At 57.5% G+C, this 15178-nt stretch overlaps 2 protein-coding genes across 2 annotated transcripts in view; one reads left to right on the top strand and one right to left on the bottom strand.

Annotated features, from left to right (window-relative positions):
• Strap (serine/threonine kinase receptor associated protein) overlaps positions 1 to 6023 on the bottom strand; it is a 45748-nt gene extending 39725 nt beyond the window's left edge. The window contains exon 1 of the mRNA XM_013025048.1: positions 5861 to 6023. Coding sequence (XP_012880502.1) covers positions 5861 to 6023 — 163 coding nt within the window. The remainder of the gene's footprint in view (positions 1 to 5860) is intronic.
• The window catches only part of Eps8 (epidermal growth factor receptor pathway substrate 8), a 66551-nt gene continuing 51476 nt past the window's right edge, over positions 104 to 15178 (top strand). Inside the window, exons 1-8 of the mRNA XM_013025046.1 lie at positions 104 to 134; positions 9028 to 9096; positions 10006 to 10082; positions 12229 to 12296; positions 12921 to 13082; positions 13177 to 13326; positions 13670 to 13752; positions 14195 to 14331. Coding sequence (XP_012880500.1) covers positions 9047 to 9096; positions 10006 to 10082; positions 12229 to 12296; positions 12921 to 13082; positions 13177 to 13326; positions 13670 to 13752; positions 14195 to 14331 — 727 coding nt within the window. The 5' untranslated portion in view covers positions 104 to 134; positions 9028 to 9046. The remainder of the gene's footprint in view (positions 135 to 9027; positions 9097 to 10005; positions 10083 to 12228; positions 12297 to 12920; positions 13083 to 13176; positions 13327 to 13669; positions 13753 to 14194; positions 14332 to 15178) is intronic.

Here is a 15178-nt window from a genome sequence, read left to right as displayed (position 1 = left end):
TAGTTCCCGCCCGCCTGCCCGGCGCGTGCCCGGCCCGGCCCTGCCTGCGCCGGTGTTAAAAGTCGCTCGGCCCCGCTGTCCCGGCTCCGGGGTGCGCCGGCCGGGCCTGCGTCTGAGCCAGGGCCCGTGGATGTGTAAGTGTCCTGGGGCCAGTGGGGAGGAAAAGCTCCCGGGGGCCGGGAGGGTGGGAGGAGGGGAAGGGGGAGGAGGGGAGGAGGGGAGGGTGGGCCTCTCCCTGTGTCCAGTCCAGGACAAATGTCTGTGGCCGTGGTTGGGGGGGGGGGGGTTTCTTTTTTCTTGTCTTGGTTGGCTGCCCTGGGACTTGAACTCAGGGCCTGGGCGCTGTCCCTGAGCTGTGCGTGCTTTTGCTGGCGCTGCAGGCTGGCGCTCTGCCGCTTGAGCCACAGCGCCACTCTGGGCTCTTGTTTTTGGCTGGCTCATGGAGATGAGAGTCTCTCGTGGCCTTTCCTGCCCCGGGCTGGCCTCGAACTGCGAGTCTCCGGATGTCAGCCTCCTGAGCGGCTGGGATGGGGGGGGTCAGGTCAGGAGTTCCTTAACTCGTCTTTCTCCATGAGCTCCGAGTGGTTCGGAAGGAGGAGAAGTCGGGGTGCTCTCACGGGCCTCACCAGGGTGCGGAGGGTTTTGGGGTTCAGACGAAGGGCTTCCACGGTGGGGGTCGGGGGTAGACGTGTGCCCGGCAGGGGTGTGCCCGCACACACTCCCGCCCTGCAGCCCCCCTCCAGCCTCACCGCACCCCGAGATCCTCGCCGGGGACCAGGCACAGAACACTCATGTGCACCCCCGCGCACCCCCGCGCAGCCCCCCCCCGCCCCGCCGAGGGCTTCAGAAAAGATCCCCATTCGCATGTCCGGGCTATTTGGGGTGTATTTGGGGTGTACATCGGGTGTATTGGGGTGTATATCAGGTGTATTTGGGGTGCATGTCTGGTGTATTTGGAGTGTCTGTCTGGTGTATTGGGGTGTCTGGGGGCATTTGGGGTGTATGTCTGGTGTGTTTGGGGTGCATTCTGGTGTATTGGGGGTGTCTCTCTGGTGTATTGGGGTGTGTGTCTGGTGTATTTGGGGGTGCATGTCTGGTGTATTGGGGTGCATGTCTGGTGTATTTGGGGTGTATGTCTGGTGTATTTGGGGTGCATGTCTGGTGTATTTGGGGGTGCATGTCTGGTGTATTGGGGTGTTTGTCTGGTGTATTGGGGGTACATGTCTGGTGTATTTGGGGTGTATGGTGTATTGGGGGTGTCTGGTGTATTTGGGGTGTATGTCTGGTGTATTGGGGGTGTCTGTCTGGTGTATGGGGGTGCATGTCTGGTGTATGGGGGTGCATGTCCGGTGTATTGGGGTGTGTGTCTGGTGTATTGGGGTGTCTGTCTGCTGTATTGGGGGTGTGTCTGGTGTATTGGGGTATGTGTCCGGTGTATTTGGGGTGTATGTCTGGTGTATTGGGGTGTATGTCTGGTGTATTGGGGTGCATGTCCGGTGTATTGGGGGTGTGTGTCTGGTGTATTGGGGTGTGTGTCTGGTGTATTGGGGTGTGTGTCTGGTGTATTGGGGTGTGTGTCTGGTGTATTGGGGGTGTGTGTCTGGTGTATTGGGGTGTGTGTCCGGTGTACTGGGGTGCATGTCTGGTGTGTGTGGGGTGTGCGTTTGAATTCTGCAGGGGGCTCTCCGCCTTTCGTTCACTCGCTGCGTGGAGGCTGGGAGTGAGTCTTCCTGTTCTGTGAAACCGTGTGCGAAGCTCCTTGAAAGCACCCATGGTCTGCAGGCTTGGTACCAGGGACCCCAAGATGAGGTCTGAGGAAAGCCCCCCTCAAGGAAGTGGGGGGCTGCAGTGGCTTGGTTATAATGTATAGGACTTGTTTTGCGTGAACAGGGGAATGTGGGGCTTGAACTCAGGGCCTGGGCGCTGTCCCTGAGCTCTTCAGCTCAAGGCTGGAGCTCTACCACTTGAGACACAGCTCCATTTCTGGTTTTCTGGTGGTTCATGGGAGATCAGAGTCTCACAGACTTTCCTGCCCGGGCTGGCTTTGAACCACAGTCCTCTGATCTCAGCCTCCTGAGTAGCCGAGATTAAAGGTGTGAGCTACTGGTGTTGTTTTAGAATACATTCTTGTGCGTGCTGGCTTTCGGGCCATGTATCAGTTCTTAAGGCTCTTCTTCTATGTCTTAAGGCCCATTACCAATGCGAGTGCGCGTGCACACACACGCACACACACACACAGCTGTTCACAGAGCTGAGCATCCCGGGGGATGTTGCTGGCGGGGTGGGACCCTCGCGATGGGTGCTGGGCGGGGCTCTGGCCCCTCTTCCAGCCACATTTTGAGGCCCGGGCCTCAGCGGCCGCAGCTGTACCATCTGGGCTCTGCCCCAAGGGCCCGCCGGCCTCCGACCCCATCTCAACCCCCTAAGCCAGGAGCCTCGGCTTGATTTCTCATTTTTGTGATTTACTTTCTTCCCCGGGCTGCTCAGCATGACGCTCGGACAGTGGTTTCTGTGGTTTGGTCAGTCCTGGGACTTGAACTCGGGGCCCGGGCGCCGTCCCTCAGCTCAAGGCACCTGGCCTGACTTTATTTCTGGGACGTTTTCCCAGATGGCCGTGACCGAGGTGGCCCCGGAGCGGAGGCGCGAGCGTGGCTTGTATCTTCTTTGTTGGACCGCACCGCCTTCCTCCTGGCTGCCAGGCGCAGGTTTTTAATTTAACTGAGCAACTACTACACACTTAAAAATTCCGTGGCTCCCGCCTGTCCCCCCAGCACCTCAGGAGGCTGAGATCTGAGGATCTCAGTTCAAGGCCAGCCCGGGCAGGAAAGTCTGTGAGACTCTGATCTCCCATGAACCACCAGAAAACCAGACATGGTGCTGTGGCTCACGTGGTAGAGCACCAGCCTGGAGCTGAAGAGCTCAGGGACAGCGCCCAGGCCCTGAGTTCGAGACCCAGGACTGACCGCCCCCCCCATTCCTTCTTTTCTCCAATTTAGTTGAGCAACTGAACGCTTAGACTGCTCATGTCTGCGTGTTGGGTTCGATCCCAGCCTGGCATGTGAGCCGACCTTCCCCACCCGAGGAGGAAAGTCGAGTTGTGCTTTGGGGCGTGAAGCATCTGGTGCTCACAGCTAGATCTGGGCAGGACCGGAGGACACGGGCAGGGTGACCAGTTTGGACAGCCCGGATCTTTCTAGAAGTCCACGTGGGTGGGCGAGATACCGTCTGTGGCACTTGGCAGCGGCCCCAGGAACAGAGCGAGCGTCACGGCCACTGAGCCGGGAAGGATCGCTGTGCGGCCCGGCCGGGCCTGGCCCTTGATTGTTCAAAGCCCTGAGCTGCTGCCAGCTCCCCGCAGGGCATGGGGGGGCGGCGGGGCACCCCGATGCCCAGCCCGGCAGCCGCCGCCCTCCGTTCTAACAAAACAAAACAGAACAAAACACGCGCTCCCGGTCAGGCCCCGAGAGCTCTCCTGAGCTCCTCATATCACAGCCCGGGCCGGGCTGCGGACGGGATGCAGTTAGTACCCACTGAAGGCCCGGGGAACTTCCTGCTTCTCCTGAAGGCTTTGCAGACTCGTTTGGATTTTCTTTTTATTCTTAATTTTTTTGGGGGGGCTTCTGGCTGAGAGGTATCGGGACCCGTGACCCCGGAGGTGCCTACTTTTTCCCTCCATTTTCTGTCCCTTAAACAACAACAACAGCGACTTTTATTGCTTTGTTGTTCCTTGTTATTTTAAACGGTTATCATATGCTAATATATTAATTATGACTGTATTAGTTAACTTTATTTCTAGACTTAGGTTGCACTTATGTGTTACATATCAGGTATGACGGATAGACCATAAATGACAAGTATTATTTGCTTATGTAATTATAGTATATTAATTAATAGATATTATATATGCAGGGAGGGGTCGCAGTTACATAAGTCAGGCCTGCCACCGATGGATGGATGGATGGATGGATGGATGGATGGATGGATGGATGGATGGATAGATGGATGGATGGAAGGATGGATGGATGGGTGGATGGATGGATGGATGGATAGATGGGTGGATGGATGGATGGATGGATGGATGGATGGATAGATGGGTGGATGGATGGATGGATTGATGGATGGGTGGATGGGTGGGTGGATGGATGGATGGATGGATGGATGGATGGATGGTTGGATGGGTGGATGGATGGATGGATGGATGGTTGGATGAGTGGATGGATGGATGGATAGATGGGTGGATGGATGGATGGATTGATGGATGGGTGAATGGATGGATGGATGGGTGGATGGATGGATGGATGGTTGGATGGGTGGATGGATGGATGGATGGATGGTTGGTTGGATGGGTGGATGGATGGATGGATAGATGGGTAGATGGATGGATGGATAGATGGGTGGATGGATGGATGGATGGATGGGTGGATGGATGGATGGATATTGAACTCAGGCCGGGGCACTGCCCCTGAGCTCCTTTTGCTCCAGGCTGGTGCTGTACCACGTGAACCACGCCTCCAGAACAGTCCTGCCCTCACCCTGAGAGGCGGACGTGCTGGTAAAGATGTGTCAGTGTCTCGTGAGAGGTTTGGGGTGTGAAGGGGGAGGGATTACAGGTGGGGAGCCGTGGCTCGGCCGTCCTGGTGTTGATCAGATGACGGCGTTCTTGGCCGGCTGGGGAAGGGTGTGTCCCGAACGGGGAAACTGACATGGCTAGTGCCACTGCTTCCTTCTAAGAAGGTTCTGGGTGGTTCTGGAAAGGAGGCTTCGTGACTCACAGGACAACTGCTTTCTTTTCCTCTGAGTCACTTCTGGAATTCTCCGTGGAAATGGGGTGCACTTTCACCCCAAGTTCTGCTTTCTAGACCAGATGGTGAAAACCTCAGCCCATGCAGGCCGGGCCGGGACTAAGCGCGGGCCCTCGGAGCCCGGCCTGCCCCTTGCGTGTGTGCGCGTGGGGGGGGGGCTGCACACTTTCTCTTCAGGCCCACACGCGGTGTGAGGTGTAACTTTTCTAGATAGTCTCGGAACTTGAACTCAGGGCCTGGGCGCCGTCCCTGAGCTTTGCTCTGCTCAAGGCTGGCGGTGCTCTACCACTCCAGCCACAGCGCCCCTCCCAGCTTGTTCCACAGTTTATGGGAGATGAGTCTCAGGGACTCACCTGCGCGGGCCGGCCTCGAACCGCGATCCTCCGATCTCAGCCTCCCGAGTCACTGGGATGACAGGCGTGAGCACCGGCGCCCGGCCGTGTGACTCACCTTTACAAAAATAGAATTTTACTGCCATTACGCAGGTGTGGCTCAGCAGGACAAGCACCTCGCCAGGCAGCCAAGGGGTGTGGGGGCTTCTTGTGGATAAAGTCCCTCCTTCCCACAGTTTCCCCTCCTGTCCCTGATACAGTGAATATTGAATAGCATTTCTCATGCAGTGAATGTAGAGTAGCATTTCTGATGCAGTGAATGTTGAATAGCATTTCTGATGCAGTGAATATTGAATAGCATTTCTGATACAGTGAATGTTGAATAGCATTTCTGATGCAGTGAATGTTGAATAGCATTTCTGATGCAGTGAATGTTGAATAGCATTTCTGATGCAGTGAATGTTGAATAGCATTTCTGATACAGTGAATGTTGAATAGCATTTCTGATGCAGTGAATGTTGAATAGCATTTCTGATGCAGTGAATGTTGAATAGCATTTCTGATGCAGTGAATGTTGAATAGCATTTCTGATGCAGTGAATGTTGGCGTTTCTGATACAGTGACTGTTGAATTTTGGCCCAGGGCATGTTAGCTTTTGGCACAGTGACTATTGAATTGTGGCCCAGGGCGTGTTGCATTTTGACAGTGGATGCTGGGTTTTGGCACAGTGGATATTGGAGCGTATTTTGGCATGAGGAATATTGAGCGCGCTCTGACACCGTGACGATTGGGTTTTGGCAGCGTGCCCGTTGAGTGTTGGCCGGGGATAGCGGGTCTGGGCAGGGCGGGGGCTGCGCAGCGTTTCTGCCCGGTGTCCATTGACCATCATGCTGCGCTCTGAAGCTGGATGCCGTGATTTCTGTGTCTGTAAAGAACTTGGCACCTGCTCCAATCTGCTTCCCGCAGCCCTGGAGCTCTTGGCCAAGCCCTGGCCTTTCCAGAAACATCCGTGGTGTTGAGATTAAACTCTGTTCCTGTAAACACTGGGTCTCGTATCTCCTAAAAGCTAATAATAATAAAATCCAACACTTGTTTGCTAGAAAATTGGAGCCTCTCAGCTCCGACACGAGCAGGGGAGATGTTTCCGGATTGAATGTGGTTAAAAAAAACAAACCACAGGCCGGTCACGCCCGCCTGCCATCCCGGCGACTCGGGAGGCTGAGATCCGAGGATCGCGGCTCGAGGCCAGCCCGGTGGGAAAGCTCATGAGACTGAGCTCCCATGAGCCACCAAAAAGCTGAAAGAGGAGCTGTGGCTCAAGCGGTAGAGCACCAGCCTGGAGTGAAAGAGCTCAGGGACAGCGCCCAGGCCCTGAGTTCAGGCCCCAGGACTGGCACAAGAAAAAGGAACTCCATGTGGGAAAACGCACTTGGCTGCAAGGAAAAGCAATCGAGTGCCCACCGGGCAGGGGAACCCCTTGGCATTGCGTGCCTGCTCCTTTTTTTTGGGGGGGGGTGTCCTGGGCCTTGAACTCAGGGTCTGGGCGCTGTCCCTGAGCTGCTTTTGCTCAAGGCTGGCGCTCTACCACTTAAGCCACAGCACCACTTCTGACTTTCTTGGAGATCAGAGTCTCCCAGACTTTTCCTGCCTGGCCTGGCTTTGAACCGCGATCCTCCTATCTCAGCCTCCTGAGCAGCTGGGATGACAGGCGTGAGCCACCAGGCCTGTTTGCCATAGTAGGCCTTGTGGAGTTCCCGGATTCATCCGTTTGCCTGATTTGGAGATGGGAAAACACATTTCCAGCCGGGCGCCCTGGGCGCTTGGGTTTGCTGCTTCCTGGGGTTTGACGAGTCTTGTTGTTAGAATCACAACCGGGGGGCGGGGTTAGGGGGGGGGGGGGGGTGATCCGATCCCTCCACACACAGCTGGCCCTCTTTCCTGTCCGATCAGGCCGCTGACCTTCTGTGCTGCTGGCTCCATGTTTGGTGTAAACAGGGCTTAGATTCTGCAGCCCAGCCTCTCAAGTTCAGCTTCGAGGTGACTTCAATGGTTCTTCTGGGATTTTCTTTTCCTTTTATCAACAATCTGTGGAAGCCGGACACCGGTGGCTCCCGCCTGTCATCCCAGCCGCTCTGGAGGCTGAGATCTGAGGATCGCGGTTCAAGGCCAAGCCTAGGCAGGAAAGTCTGTGAGACTCTGATCTCCAAGGAACCACCAGAAAACCAGAAGTGGCGCTGTGGCTCAAGTGGTAGAGCACCAGCCTTGAGTGAAAGAGCTCAGGGACAGCGCCCAGGCCCTGAGTTCAAACCCCAGGACCTACACACACACACACACACACACACACACACACACACAACACACGCACACACACACACATACACACAGAGTATTTAGGAAAGAGTACATTTTCATCTTTGTACATGGGGCCTGGTTCATTGGAGATCAGAGTCTCACGGCCTTTCCTGCCCGGGCTTGGCCTCGAACCGCGATCCTCTAGATCTCAGCCTCCTGCGTTGCTGGGATGACAGGCAGGAGCCACGGTGCCCGGCGAGACCCCGGTTTCCAGGTGAAATCATCTTGGGAGGAGGCGTGTGTGCTTTGGAGACATGGGAGAGGCTTTCCCACGCCAGCTTGGTTTCATGAACCCCGAGGCTGGGCGAGCCGGGGCAGAGACTCGGGGCCACGGCCCGGGGCGGGTTCAGGACCAGCGTCCTTTGCTCCCAGGCCTGAGAAGCCCTGGGGTGGCGCGGGTTAAATATTAAATATGACCCCGCGCCCGTGCCGCCCTGAGTTTTTATGGTTTGCTATTTTTAGACACCACTGAAGCTGTTGGGAGTTTCCATCTCGTAAAAGATGGTTCTGGAAGCCTGTGTTTCTGGACTGGGTTGGGCCAGTCTGTGTGCACGCGCCTCTGTTAGCTAAAGACTTGTGCATAGCAATGGGAAGATGTCTTGTAAGCTGGGGCTCCACCTGTCATCCCAGCGACTCAGGAGGCTGAGACGGAGGATCGTGGTTCGAGGCCAGCCCGGGCAGGAAAGCCCGTGAGACTCTGATCTCCAACCAACCACCAGAAAACCAGAAGTGGCGCTGTGGCTCAAGTGGTAGAGCACCCGCCTTGAGCGAAAGAGCTCAGGGACAGCGCCCAGGCCCCGAGTTCAAGTCCCACCACGGGCAAAGCAGAAAAGCCGTTTTATGTGACTCCGGTTGGTCCAGGGGTGCCTGTCCCGTCCTCCTCCCTCCCGTGGTGCTGTTTGCCCCGGGGTGGGGGGGCTTTTCTAGTACATTCTCGAAGGCGTCGGTGTGGACCGGGCCTCAGAGCTGATCCGCAAGACATCACACCAGCACCCAGCACCCAGCACCCAGCACACGCTGGTGGGATCTCACCCCGTGCTGAGCGCCCGCGCCCGCAGCCCTCCGTCCTGGGAGGGGGAGCCTGGCAGAGCAAGCTCTGCCCCTCAGAGCCGCGTCCCGTCGCACAGGGAAGGGCAGGGCAGCGCGAGCACTCCTGCCGTCCCTGCTCAGGGGCAGACACCGCGTTCCCACCCGTGACCTGAGCCCTGGTTTACCCTTTCCGTCATTTCAAGAAAACGCAGGAGAAACAGATCAGGACGAAGGCTGACTTCCCGTGTGTGTGTGTGTGTGTGTGTGTTCACGCGCATGTGCGCCAGCGCCGGTTGTGGGGCTTGAACTCAGGGCCTGAGCACTGTCCCTGAGCCTCTTTTGCGCCACGCTGGCGCTCTACCACTTGAGCCACAGCGCCACCTCTGGCGTTTCCTGAGTCGTTTCTGGGAGATGTGCGGGCCGTGGACTTTCCTGCCCGGGCTGGCTTCGAACCCGGGTCGCAGTGAGGTGCTGGCCTGCCCTTCATAGGAACTTCTGTGTCTTCCCTGCAGGCCCGGAGCTGGCGTCGGCATGAGCGCACACCTGCCCGGCGGCTTTGGCCTGTACTCTTCCCAGCCCAAGTGAGTCACTGGTTGGTGCTGCGGGGCGCTGGATTGGCTGGGCTGAGGGAATGAATGAAGGAGTGAAGGAATGAATGAAATGAACGTGTTTATTTTGGAGACCAAGCGTCTCACTCTGCGGCCCAGGCTGGAATTGAACTTCTAATTCTCTCGCCTCTGCTGCTGGAGTGGTTGGGCTTGTATGTAGCTGCTGCTACGCCCAGCCATGCGTGTGTGTGTGTGTGTGTGTGTGTGTGTGTGTGTGTGTGTGTGTCTCTGAGGCTTGAACTCAGGGCCTGCGAGCTGTCTCTAAGACTTTTGTGCTCCAGGCTGGCGCTCTACCACTTGGACCACAGCTCCACCTCTGGCTTTTCCGTGGTTCACTAGACATACGAGTCTCACGGACTTTCCTGTCCAGGCTGGCTTCGAACTGCGATCCTCCTGTGTTAGCCTCCTGAGTTCTGGGCTGACGGGTGTGAGCCGCCGGGGTGGGGCCTGTGTCTCTTCCTGTATTCCATATTTCTTTCTGGCTTGGGAGGGGAAGGAGGTCAATAAATGTTTACTGAACAACGCAGTTGTTACTAACGGGAAGGGAGAGAGAAAAGTAAATAAACAAGGCCCGGCAGGGTGGCTCACGCCTACAATCCCAGCCCTGCAGGAGGCTGAGATCTTGAGGATCGCGGTTCGAGGCCAGCCCAGGCAGGAAAGCCTGTGAGACTCTGATCTCCACTGAACCAGCAGGAAAAGCTCAGGTGGTCTGTAGCCTGGTATTGGGGGTCAGGCTGCACATGGGAGGGACCCCGGATCTCATTGACATTGTGCAGTGGGCATCTGTGCGTAGGTCTGCTCCACACCCCCCCACAGGGTCAGCAAACCCCGCCTGCGCCCGCCATCGCTTCACGCCTCCTTCCTGTTTTGTTTTCCTTACAGTGGCTACGCCCCACCCCCCAGTTTGTCTCCCGTGGACAGAGATCACAGCTCCAAGTCCAGCGCAAAGACCCTGTACGGTACGCGCCCTGCCCGGGCCCCACCAGCTTTGCACAAACCACTGGTCTTTCCTTACAGCTCTTCACGTGGGTTACAGGCCAAGGCAGTGGTAGCTCCCGCCTGTAATCCCCGCTCCCCAGAACGCTGAGATCCGGAGGATCGCGGTTCATGAGCCAACTCAGGCAGAAAAGAGCCACGCGTCTCCCCCATCTCCCAAAGAACCAGCAAAAACAAATAAGCTGGGCCGGGAGCGTGGCTCAGGCGGTCAGCCTCCCACGCACGCTTGAGGGCGCAGCATGATTGGTGGGCAGCAGCTCGCTCTGGTGGTGATGGCGCCGTACGTGAATGGCAGGGACTGGCATGGAGGGAACGAGGCGCTGGCCTACCAGACTGGGCTCCCCCTCCCCGAATGTGTGATGCTGGAGTCCAAATCTGAGGCGAAACTAGATCTTTTGTTTTTTCTTTTTCGTTCATCCTGGGATTTGAACTCGGGGCCTGGGCGCTGCCCCTTGAGCTCTTTCTCTCAAGGCTGGCGCTCTACCACCTGAGCCACAGCTCCAGCCCAGCCTTTTGCTGGTTCCTTGGAGATCAGAGTCTCAGGGACTTCCCTGCCCGGGCTGGCCTGGAACCGCGATCCTCAGCTCTCAGCCTCCCAAGTGGCTGGGGTGACAGGCGGGAGCCACAGAGCCCGGCTCAGATCTTTCTTTTCTGACCACGTTATTTTGCTAGGACCCGAGGGATCTTATTTCTTCAGGTCGTCGTCCAAACAAAAGAAGAAAGGTAGTGTGTGTCCTGCGTGCGCTGGCTTCCCTTCCTTCCTCCAGCCCTGCGGGGCCAAAATCAGAATAAAGAGCGCGGGGCTTCCTCCCCGGGTTGCGAGCGGCCCAGAAGGCCGCAGTGGAAAAGAACTCCTCGTCCAAGTTTGCTTTTGTCAGTCCTGGGGCTTGAACTCAGGGCCTGGGCGCTGCCCCTCAGCTCTTCAGCTCAAGGCTGGCGCTCTACCACTTGAGCCACAGCGCCACTTCCATTTTTCTGGTGATTCATTAGAGATCAGAGTCTCACGGGCTTTCCTGCCCTGGACTGGCCTTGAACCTCGATCCTCTAGATCTCAGCTTCCTGAGTAGCTGGGATGACAGGCGTGAGCCCCCGCGCCCGGCCTCCGCCCGCGCCCGGCCTCCGCCCGCGCCCTGTCCACACTGAGTCCCCACGAGAAGCGGAGTTTGGAGACCTGATTCCCACCTGTCCCCCCAACACCGCCCCCCCCCAAATTAAATTCCTTTCCATCACGGCCTTCCGTGCGGGAGTGAGTCAGGAGGCAGGTCCCCCTACGGGAAGCCAGCGACACGCCCGTGTGCAGCGTGTGTGTGCGTGTGTGCTGTGACACACCTGTGCATTTTGGCCTGCAGCATCTCTGGTGGGCTTTGCGGTCTGGCTCCACTTTCTTCTTCTCTTCTTCCTTTTCCCCTAACACAACTTGTGTGTGCCCTGCGTGTGTCCCGATCACATGACCCCAGCCCACAGTCACTCCACCCCCCCCCCCCGTGCCTCCCGTGCGTGTGTGTGTGTGTGTGTGTGCCTCATAGAATACAGTATTTACAACTGTGTTTTCACCCCACGTGTACAAAGCTGGCTTTAATCTTCACCCACAGCCAGAGGCCTGATCATTTATTTACTTTTCTTACAACATTTATAATCTTTTCAAGAGAAAAATAATGTATTTTTATACGTGTGCCAGCCTGGGCCAGGACGCCATCCCTGAGTCTCTTTGCGCTCTGGTGCTCTACCACTTGAGCCACAGCTCCACTTCCGGCTTTTTGCTGGTTCATTGGAGATCAGAGTCTCACGGGCTTTCCTGCCAGGGCTGGCTTCGAACCACGATCCTCAGATCTCAGCCTCCTCAAGTAGCCGGGATGACAGGCGGGAGCCACTGGTGCCCAACTGAACATAGATGGTGTTCACGTGGAGCGCTGATCGTTCATACTTACCCCAAAGGCTTCCTGCATGCCGTTATGGCTTCTTCGGGCTTCTCGATTTCTGGGTGAAGGTTTTCAGGAAAGCCGGGCTGTGGTGGCGTGTCCGCTACTGTATTGGTATGAGAGACACAGGCTGGATTTCCACCCGGCCCTCGAGCGAGGCGTGGCTCAGTGGCGATCATCTCTCTCCCAGAACAAAGGAAGAATTACGCGCGGGACAGCGTGAGCAGCGTGCCCGATGTCTCTCAGTACCGAGTGGAGGTAACACGCCTGTGTGTTCAGGAGGAGTCTTTGTGTGTCTGTGTCTGTGTGTGTGCACTGGGACTCGAACTCAGGGCCCTGAGCTGCTTTCGCTCAAGGCTGGCGCTCTACCACTTGAGCCACAGCGCCACTTCTGGTTTTCTGGTGGTTCATTGGAGATCAGAGTCTCATGGACTTTCCTGCCCAGGCTGGCTTTGAACTACGATCCTCAGATCCCAGCCTCCTGGGTCGCTGGGATGGCAGGCGGGAGCCACGGCGCCCGGCTCTGAGACAGATTTTGATCTGTCTTCGGAACCAAGTTATCCTTTTTCTGTATTGAGAAGAGTCCTGTGATCTCCTCTTCCCAGGAAGACAAGGAGGTGGGGTGGGGCTGCAGGGTGCTTTGTGTTTAGTCTACATTTCTCCCATCCCTGACTTCGATGGGAACATGTATATGAAAGCCATATGCCCCGTGTCACCGATACATACTTGTCAGTTTCTAACGTCATTATGGATGAGAATTAAGACAATGACGACGCGCTCGTGGCTGGATTCTGGTGGCGTCGGTTCTAACGAACACGTGGTTGTAATTAGTCTCAGCTCGGCATTCTCTTAACGTGTGGCTTGTCTTTGGCCCGTGTGCAGCACCTGACCACCTTCATCCTGGACCGGAAGGATGCCATGCTCAACGTGGAGGACGGAATCCGGAAGCTGAAGCTGCTGGATGCCAAGGGCAAAGTGTGGACTCAGGACATGATTCTGCAGGTGGATGACCGAGCCGTGAGCCTCATCGACCTGGAGTCCCAGGTAAGTCGAGGCACCGGGGAGGCCTTTGAGTTCCCCGCCACGCCCCACCCCTGCGGGCCAAGCCAGGACCTGACCGAGTCTCCTCTGTGTGTAGAATGAACTGGAGAATTTCCCTCTCAGCACCATCCAGCACTGCCAGGCCGTGCAGAAGGCCTGCAGCTACGACTCCATCCTGGCCCTGGTGTGCAAAGAATCCACGCAGAACAAGCCCGACCTCCACCTCTTCCAGTGCGACGAGGTGAAGGTACACGCGCGGGACCATTCCCTGCCCTTCCTCATTGTGCTGGTCAGTCCTGGGACTTGAACTCAGGGCCTGGGTGCTGTCCCTGAGCTCTTTCACTCCAGGCTGGCGCTCTACCACTTCAGCCACAGCGCCCCTTCCAGTTTTTGGTGGTTCACTGGAGATCAGAGTCTCACGGACTTTTCCTGCCGGGGCTGGCCTCCAACTGTGATCCTCAGTCCTCAGCCTCCCGGGTGGCTGGGATGACAAGCGGGAGCCATCAGCGCCCGGCTTTCTCTAGTTTAATCTCACGTCCACCACACGTCGCTCCGGGTAGAACCTTCTGGTAACAGGTGTCTTGTTGCAGGCGAACCTGATCAGTGAGGATATCGAGAGTGCCGTGAGCGACAGCCGAGGCGGGAAGCAGAAACGGAGGCCGGAGGCGCTGAGGTGAGTGCGGGACCAGCCGGGCGAACGCGACCTCTCAAACATGGTGGATCCTTTTCCCTAAAGGGTTAGGAAAAGGACTCTCAGCGCAGGTGTGCATCCTGCGGCTCGGAAGCTGTGGCCTCTGCGTATTTGCTCTCCCCAGCCTCCTCCTCCTTCTCTCTGAACTTTGTCCTTTCTTTCATCCATTCCCTCCTGTGTGTGTGTGTGTGTGTGTCTCAGGGCTTGGACTCAGGGCCGTTTGAGCCACAGCTCTGCTTCTTGGCTTTTTGGTCTCACGGCCTTTCCTGCCCAGGCTGGCCTCCAACCTCGATCCTCAGATCTCAGCCTCCTGAGTCGCTGGGATGACAGGCGTGAGCGCTGGCGCCCGGCTGCGTAGCTCTTTTTGAGGGTGAAGCACTCAAGCCGTGACTGAGAACGGCCTGGTGGTGTTCCTGTGTTTCAGGATGATCGCCAAGGCGGAGCCCGGCATCCCCCCGCCGCCCCGGGCGCCGGCCCCCGCGCCCCCGGGCACTGTCACCCAGGTGGACGTGAGGAGCCGGGTGGCGGCGTGGTCGGTGTGGGCCGCGGACCAGGGCGACGGTGAGTATCTCCGGCCGGCCGTTGGGGCGCGCTGCGGTCCGCGCTGGCTTGCTCACTGTGTTGCTGATGTCTGATCGTTAGTCCCAGCCAACTTTTAAGAAACATTAAGCGGAGGACAGGAGGCGGTGAACCCGGGCTAACCATTGATATGGGGTGTCGGGGCGTTCACGGCCCTCAGTCAGTAAATTCGGCGTTAGAGTCTCTGTGTGGGCTGGGCCTGGGCCTGATCTCTGGGCCTGGGCGCTGCCCCTCAGCTCTTCAGCTCAAGGCGGGCGCTCTACCACTTGGGCCACGGCGCTGTTTTCTGCTGATTGCCTGGAGATGAGCGTCTCCCGGGCTTTCCCGCCCGGGCTGGCCTTGCACCGCGATCCTCGGCTCGGCCCGCTGTGAGGAGGCTCTGGCGGCCTCTTTCCTCCTGAGCTCCCACTCCACGGCCTCCGTGGGCAGGAGGGGCTGCCGGGCTGCGCAGAGGGGCCTGGGCCCTTGTCCCCTGACCCCTGACCCCAACCTCTGACCCCTCCCTCCATCCCTGAATCATGATCTCCATACCTTGACCTCTGCCTCCTCACCCGACCTCTGACCCCTCACCCCATCCCTGACTCCTAACCCTGACCCCGACCTCTGACTCACCCCATCCCTGAGTCAGCACCCCGTGCCCTGACCTCTGACCCCTCCATTCCTGACCCCTCACCCCATCCCCAGGTCAGCACCGTGTATCCTGACCCCTCACCCCGACCTCTGACCTCTCACCCTATCCTTGAATCCATCACCCTGTACTCTGACCTCTGACCCCTGACCCCAACCTCTGACCCCTCCCTCCATCCCTGAATCATGATCTCCATACCTT

This window comes from Dipodomys ordii, unplaced genomic scaffold, assembly GCF_000151885.1.
Source record: "Dipodomys ordii isolate 6190 unplaced genomic scaffold, Dord_2.0 Scaffold81, whole genome shotgun sequence".
Classification (NCBI taxonomy): domain Eukaryota; kingdom Metazoa; phylum Chordata; class Mammalia; order Rodentia; family Heteromyidae; genus Dipodomys; species Dipodomys ordii.
The sequence above is the reverse complement of the archived record's forward strand: the minus strand, read 5'-3'. Positions and strand labels throughout refer to the sequence as shown.